The following is a 7,667-nucleotide window of genomic DNA, read 5'->3' as shown; positions in this document are numbered from 1 at the left end:
GAGCGCGAGCCCGGCTCCCCGCGTGCTCCTCGGGGTGCCCCGTGCCCCGAACCGTGTGGCCAGGTTTCAGGAGGGAGCAAAGCCCCTGCCCTTTCAAACCATCGCTTTCTGCATGGTCCTTGCGGTTCTGGGGCGATCTCCCTTTCATAAGGAAGCAGGTTACCATTTGCTAACAGCCCGGCACCGCTCAGAGCATCCCAGTCTGAAAAGAAACAGTCACTCGATAATTTTCCCTTTATTTTCTGTTGCAAGCAGTTGCGTTTTTGTTATTGCTCTCCGCCTAACCAAGGAACCACTCCAGCCGAAAATGAAAACGCAAAACCACCTGATTTCTAGAGATTAGCCTTTGGGACTGGATATTTTAAGAACACATTTCCAATACTACAAAATTTAATGGACGGTTTAAAAAATTGGAAACATATTTTGGTTGTGGCTGGAAATGTTGAAAAAGGGGCGTTGGCCTTTTCATTTATTGCCCATAAACGCAGTCTTTTGGGAATAGTCTGCAGGATGTAATGGGGGTTGGGATGTCTCCCCCCTCTACTCACTCCCCCCGCCCCAAAAAAAGGCCACAGTGTTCATTGGCTAAAGTCTGCGGAACAGAGTTGCTTGATTGATATTTGGCTTGCAGTTCTGCAATCGAAGGTCAGCTACAGTTGATGACTGGTGTTATTAAAAATAAGGATCTAAAACTCCAGGGATTCCAGTTCAGCTTTTCAAATACTGACAGCCACAAATGCCCCTTTGGGCAGCTGTTTCTATCTTCTGTGATCAGTAGAACTCCACGGAGGAAAGGAAATGTCGAAAGTTCTGTTGCAAGGAAACTTTATTTTCCTTGTTTGGGCTGGGGTGTGTGTGTGTGTGTTAGATACATAAGTGGGTTGTAGAGAAAATTAACAAATATGGACCAGAACAATTCAGGAGGCTATGCTATGCCACAAACCAACCAGAAACAAACAGAAGGGGGGAAAAAGATTCGGGGCTAAGGCATCTCCTGGACTATTTCTTACATCTCTAAGCCCTTTCCAGCTGATACCTCTTGACAATTTAATGGAGGTTGAACTTGGGTGCAGGCAACTTCTCTCTCGTTTATTCGCCCCCATTTATAGTTAAAGACAACAAGTGTATGTGTTGAATCTTACCTGCTCTATTTCTGTCTTCACATTTTAAGAACATATGTCTTTAACAGCAAGTAGCCCAACATTTGATTGTTCAAACAAGATGGCAGAAACATTCAACTGGGATTCAGTAATCCTGGTGGCCTCAAAATAGAGGTCTTGGCGAGTAAACCCGAAGAGGAACAACAGAAACCATATCCAGCCTGAAACACATCACAGAGAATAAATGCGAGAGGGCAAAATCAAACCAGGAATTCAGAATTAAGAAGTGCATTGGCGTCGGTTCTAAGCCACCTTGGTTTCACTCTGGGCTCCAATTCAGAGCTACCCACCTCTGGGTGCCTGTCCTTCTGATAAAATAAGAGGTTGGGTAATGGGTCCTTCTCAGTTCTGAGCATCTAGGTGTAAGCAGTCCTATGGAAGAACTATTATGTTCTCTCAGAACTCAGGAGTGGGGAAAAGGCAGGCAGAATGTAGGCTTATCTACAGCAGAGGGTCACCAAACTTAGCCATCTAGTGAGTAGCTTATCGGATAGGGACTTGTTAACTTGTGTCCTTGTGTGTATTGAAAAAGCCACAGCATTTCCGAGAGTTAAGAGACATATTTCACAGTCCCTTCCGATATAAAGAAAGATGTTGTAATGTGCCAATTTCAAAGTTTTAAAACAAGGTTTGTCTCTCATTCAAAATAGTAAATTAAAGACTCAGACTCCTAGAGCTTCTACTGCAAAAATGATTATTCTTCAGGAAGAAACACGAACAGCAATGACCAGTTTTGCTGTGTTTTCCCAGACGTGCTCAGCCATCAGAAAAGCTTAATAAATCCCTATTTAGTATGCATTTATGCAGTGATTACATGAACTTTGACCTCTGGAGAGCTGTAGCAATTAGCTTCAGCGTCCAGCGTCTTCTCCCGCCATTCCCCGCTGGCTTCCTTGGGTCTTCCTTTTTCATCTCAGTAATTCGTGTGCTAGGAGAGCGTAAAATTTTAAAGTTGACTTTCCACCTGAGGTATTTGCTTCGGCACAGTTCAATTCCCCCTCTTCACCTCCCTCCTGTCTAAACAGCCATTTCAGATGGATATTGGGGCTCTGATTGTCGATATTACTCAAACGCAAATGGATTTCAATTCAATCTTGCCCCGTACTTTCGCAAAGAAGATAAACTCTAATGGCCCAAAGAGCTTCATTTCATAGCTTGTGGCATCTGAAATAAATCGGATCCCTTCTGTCAGGCTAATTTAACATTTTTTAAATATTCAATGTAATTTATTTTAAGTCAAATGAAACCTAGTGGATTGGCAGAAAGCTAACAGGAGAAGGCAGGAGAAGGGCAGCTGGAAGCTCCACTCCCCCCCTCCCCCCCCCAAAAAAAGCCAGGAAGGGAGATGAAAGTGCTTTAACTTTCTAGTAAACACTGTTTAGCAAAAGAATAATAGGAAAGTTGCCCCTTTCCCAAAGAGGGATGGAACTATAATTGTTGCCTTCAGCGGAGAGCTCAGATAAACCGCTGGGACTCATTCTAAAGTGACCCATCACTGCATTCATCTCTTCTTGAACTTTCGGTGAACCTGAGATTAAACAGGGGTGCGCAGCTAAGCAGTTTGTTGTTAGCAGCCTTTTCAACAACCCTTTCAGACTGAGTAAATATTGATCGGTTTGAATCTGATTGCCCCAGAGGAAAACACCACAGCATCTGAATAGCCTCCAAAAGTAAACTTTCAAAGGTGAAGCTGAGAACAGACTTCAGAGCCATGGCATGATCTCAACACAGCCTAGTTTGGGGACTCCCAGAATTTTGGGAGTACTGGAGTGTGATGTGAGCGAAGAGAGGAAAAAGCATTTGAAAACTGGAATTTGATGTTGCCTTTATCCCAAGTCCCTAACTGAGACCCTTGTCCTTTTTAAATCTATCAATAAATGTTACTTTCTGTTTTTCCTCTTTTGTCATTTCAGTTACCATAGCTGTCATTTTTCAAGATGCTAACTATGCTCCTCAGAGACCAAAACAGAAAAAGAGAGACCTTGAAATAGAATGTGTTAAGCGCCTTTGATTTAATCGATTGGGACAACTACAAAGATACAAATGTTTTTCTTGTTGAAAGGTATATTAATGTTTCCTAAATGTGTTGCTTATTAACTGATTTATTCCACGATCTATAAAAGGCTTGGGATGTTTAGCCATAATTTATCGTTTCTCTCTCTCTCTCTCTCTCTCTCTCTCTCTCTCTCTCTCTCTCTCTCCCTCACCGTCAGGGCACATATCTAGGTTGCTGGTTCAATTCCCAGTTGATGTTTCTCTCTGCTTCTTTCTCTTTTTCTTTCTTTGTTTCTTTCTTTCTCTCTCTCTCTCTCTCTCTCCCCCCCACCCCCACACATTAAAACCCCCACACATTAAAATCTTCAACCTTAAAGATTGAAATCTCCAGGATTCCAGCCGGTTGGGCCCAGCTTTTAGATATTGAAATCTCGGCAGTGGCATGCAAATGACACTTTAACACATTAAAGTATTTGGAAACCAGCCATCTGTTTTGCTGTGTGGCCTTACACTAATAAACAAAAGATACTGTATAAGGGAGGGGGGATGAAAGAAAGAGTTGGCTCACTTTGAAGTTCTCACCCATCCACTTGAATCTTTTAGAAGCCACCCCAGAACCCAGGAGCCGAGGGAGGGCACTGGGTGCCCTTGATATGGCCGCAGCAGCTACGCCTGCAAAGGCCAAGCTTTCCCCCTTTGACCGGGAGGTGCAGGAAGTCTCATAGGTGCTCTACAAGGCCTGGGAATTGCACGTTTTTGTAGGATTCCCTCCCCCAGACTCCCAGCCCATCCTTTGTAAAACAGCCTTTGGAGAGGAAGGAAGTCAGATGTCTGTATTTGTTTGTGATGCTGCAAATGTTCTGCTCTGCCCTGGGGCTTACGTAAAGCCTCTAAAACTGTGCGAAAGTGAAGGAAAATTGGTAAGCAGTGCAGGAGAGCCGCTTGGAACTCTGATTTGTTGGCTTCCTCTGTTGGAGAAACACATGTCTTGGCTGGAAGCAACTTGAACAGTGAAAGACTTCAGAGTGGCTTCCACAAGTTATCCTGGAAGAACCTGTTGAGCCCAGAGAAGAGAATCACTGCTGTTTTCCAGGGTTATGTGACATGGGATGAAGAACTGAAGACCCATTACAGCCAAGATGGCTGTGAAATCAAATCTTAATGTGATGGGAATGAGATGTATAACTTAGAGGGGATGGTAGGAGGTGGAGGGTGGCAGGAAGGGATAGATAGACAGGAAGAATGGGAGGAGGGATGTAAAGGTTTACTGAAAACAGACCACACTCAATTTAAAGGGTGGAATATATCGGAGCGCCGACAATCCAAAAAGAAGGAAGAAGGGTGGGCTGGGGTCCCCATCCTCAAATAGCTTTATACTGGAGCTAATTAAATGTGAATCTCTTAGTTCTTGGTTCAGTGATGTGAGGAAAGACTGACTGAGGAGTTTCAGCTTTTAAAGGGGGTTCTGTTTATATATACGTCAGCATTCAGTTGGAGGTGAAAAGGTTAGCACTTGACCCAGGAAGTACCCATGTTTGTTTCAAAAATAGAACTGCTTTATAAAATTCTTCACCAGTTTTTCCATTATGAACTTTGATTATAATAAGGGGACTACTGTTATTTTAAAGAAAATCAACCTATTACAGACATTGGTTAGGTGCAATTACCCTCTTAGGGGAAGCTTCAATTACATAGTGGAAAGCACTTTTTTTTTTCAAAAGAAAAGTCCCATCTCTTTGAAAATGCACACCGTTTTTCTCTCCTTCCCCACACAAAATGACTCAACTTTGTAAGAACCAACAAACTGTAGCCAAGCCAAATACACGGATCCTTAAGCATACCTGAAACTTGAATATATTTATTACAGACATCTTAAGACCCGTAAGCTCTGCTCTGGATCACATCACTCCAGGATCTCAGAGCTGTTCATGATTGTACAGGAAAGGGGGAATATTGTAGGCTCACAAAGGATAACTGATAGAACTCAGTGTGGTACTTCAGGGACACCAAAACATTGTGCGACATGCAAAAGACTGTTCACGAATCACACAAAATATACATTCATTGTGCCATCCATCACATTAACAATTGAGCTGAAAATACATCCTATCCAGCTAAGATAACTGAGGAAGGAAAAGGCTGGTTTGACTAATACCTTTAGGTTCTGAATAATCCAGCAGGAAGTTTAAATAGAGTGTGGCCAGAGAAACAAGAAAGGAGCTGGGGATGGGGAGAGACTGAAGCACAGGCAGCAAGGTTTCTGAACCTTGTGGTCTGCAGGCCTTCTTAACTCACTGAAAGAACAAACTGAGGCTACCCTCCGAGGCATCTGATTGAGTTTAAATGAGGGATTTTATTTTTAACCTATCATCACATATAAAATTGTACCAGCTTTGAGAGTTTGCCCACCCTGTTTGAATCACTTAATCTAAACATTTCTAGAAAATCTGTATAAAGATAAATCTCTCAGGACAAAGTATTTACAACCAGCAAACTCACACACAAGAATGAATTAAATTAAAAGGTGAATTCAGTGTGTAAACACGCCCATAGTGCATCTCTTCTCACAAGCTCCTGGGCTCTCTCCTTTCTCTTTACCCCACTTTGAGGACAAAGTAGGGGAGATCTGTAAATATACAGATAGGTAAAAGATGGGAGGCCTCCCTTTGGCATGTTTCTGCTGGCAAAGGAGACAATTCTCCAAAGGGCATCTAAAAGGAACAGTAGGTTCTGTGGAAATCTTCTAAAAGTAGGGGCCCTCAGAAAATTGGTGCGGGCACCCATCTGCATTAAGAAGTTAACACACACACCCCTCCCTCCCCAACCAAGCATCTAGTCCAGAATTCTCAGTAAACACATTATCCTGCCCAGGAGCGTCCCAGATAGGATCAGAAAGAAAGAGAGAGACTGCAAATGGAAAGGAAGATAAGCTAAGAATGTGCTTTGAGTATGAAGTCCCAGCCCGAGGAGTCAGAAGCCTGGGCCGCGGAGTGGAGTTCGGGGCTGGGCAGGCCTCAGTGGGAGGTAGTCAGAGTGTCGGAGGTAGAAGACCCCGGGGAAGGAACGCAGGGCGAGGAGCTGGATTTCTCTGAGGACTCCTCGGCCTTCTCCTCGCTTCCCGGAGGGGTGGCGGGAGAGATGGGCAGGAGGCCCTCCTTCTCTCGTTTCTTCTGCTTCATTCGGCGGTTCTGGAACCAGATCTTCACCTGGGTCTCGTTGAGTTGCAGGGACGCGGCGATCTCCACCCGGCGGGCGCGCGTCAGGTACTTGTTGAAGTGAAACTCCTTCTCCAGCTCCGTGAGCTGCTTGGTGGTGAAGTTGGTGCGCACTGCGTTGGGCTGACCGGCGTAGCCGTGCGATGAGAGAAAAAGGTAAATATTTAACAATCCATAGGAGAGCCCCTGTAAGTTCAGAGCAATATTCAGGTAAGGGGGAGATGGAGAATTTCTCCACACACCCCGGGCTGGGGAGGTTGAGTGATGAGGTGTAAAGTGTTCATCTGAAGTCAACCATTAGTGTGGTCAGACCGGTGATGAATGGAGCCCAGAGATATTACCAGAACAGCCCCACGCACGCACACCTACCCACTTCCTACTTCCAGAATCTCTCCATCTCGGCCCCTCTGCAAACACTACAGCCCCAGGGGCTCCTGCGCCTCAACACACACCTGGGCAATCCCCCAATGCCCTACAACACCGGTGGGAAGCAAGTATTTTTCAAAAGACAATTTATTAATTGTCCTTGGAAACTAAGCATACTAACTCCTTCCAGAATCATCACGGAGCATCCGCGGAATGGCAAGACTGACCTGTTTTGGGAGGGTTTCTTTTGACTTTCATCCAGTCAAAGGTCTGCGCTGGAGAAGAGGTCTCTGGTGCCGGGGAGCGACAGGCTTCTTGGTGGCTGGCGTGGAGAGGGGACAAGGAGTTATTATACGTGGCCAGGACCAGGCTCTGGTGCTCTTGTCCATATGAGTGGTGAATGTACTGAGGCGATCCCACCGCGCCCCCGGCATAACCCTGGTGGTGGTGGTGATGTTGGACCATGGGAGATGAGAGATTTCCAGAGTAAACAGCGGGAGCGCACGAGGGGTACCCCCCACTTACTTCTGCTTCCTGATTTAACGTGTACGGGCTGTAGGGCGCGCCGAAGTTCTGCGCGCCATAGCTTGGACCACAACTCGAGTGGTTGTAGGACACCCCCAGGTTCCCAGGAGTCTGGTAGGTGGCCGGCTGGGGGTGGTGATGGTGGTGGTGGTGGTGGGGCGAGCTGATCTGCACCCCCCTGCCCACTAGGAAGCGGTCGTCGCCGCCACAGCTGTTGGCACTGACCGCGCACGACTGGAAAGTTGTAATTCCGTGGTCTGCGGGATAGGCTCGCGCGGAGCAGGTCCCCGAGTCGCCCCCGCTGAGGATGGGGTATTCCAGGAAGGAGCTCATTCTTGCATTGTCCATCTGTCACTGAGTGACCGGGTCCTGCGAAGCCCTAGGTGACCGTGCCAACTTTCTCACT

The 7,667-nt window shown here is 45.9% G+C and overlaps 1 protein-coding gene across 2 annotated transcripts; it reads right to left on the bottom strand.

Moving 5' to 3' along the window:
- Nucleotides 1-4,993: 4,993 nt before the first annotated feature.
- Nucleotides 4,994-7,661, bottom strand: HOXA1 (homeobox A1). 2 transcript variants are annotated; one of them, XM_006778983.2, is made up of 2 exons: nucleotides 6,959-7,661; nucleotides 4,994-6,520 (listed from the first exon to the last, which is right to left on the bottom strand). In XM_006778983.2, the coding sequence occupies exons 1-2, from the start codon at nucleotides 7,607-7,609 to the stop codon at nucleotides 6,170-6,172; spliced, it is 1,002 nt and encodes a 333-aa protein (XP_006779046.1). In that variant the 5' UTR covers nucleotides 7,610-7,661; the 3' UTR covers nucleotides 4,994-6,169. The 2 variants fall into 2 exon arrangements, with proteins under 2 accessions (XP_006779046.1, XP_006779045.1); XM_006778982.2 differs by lacking the exon at nucleotides 4,994-6,520 and having other exon boundaries at nucleotides 6,969-7,058; nucleotides 7,262-7,661.
- Nucleotides 7,662-7,667: the final 6 nt, after the last annotated feature.

This window comes from Myotis davidii, unplaced genomic scaffold, assembly GCF_000327345.1.
Source record: "Myotis davidii unplaced genomic scaffold, ASM32734v1 scaffold168, whole genome shotgun sequence".
NCBI lineage: Eukaryota > Metazoa > Chordata > Mammalia > Chiroptera > Vespertilionidae > Myotis > Myotis davidii.
Note: the sequence above shows the minus strand (reverse complement) of the source record. Positions and strands in the feature narration are given on the sequence as shown.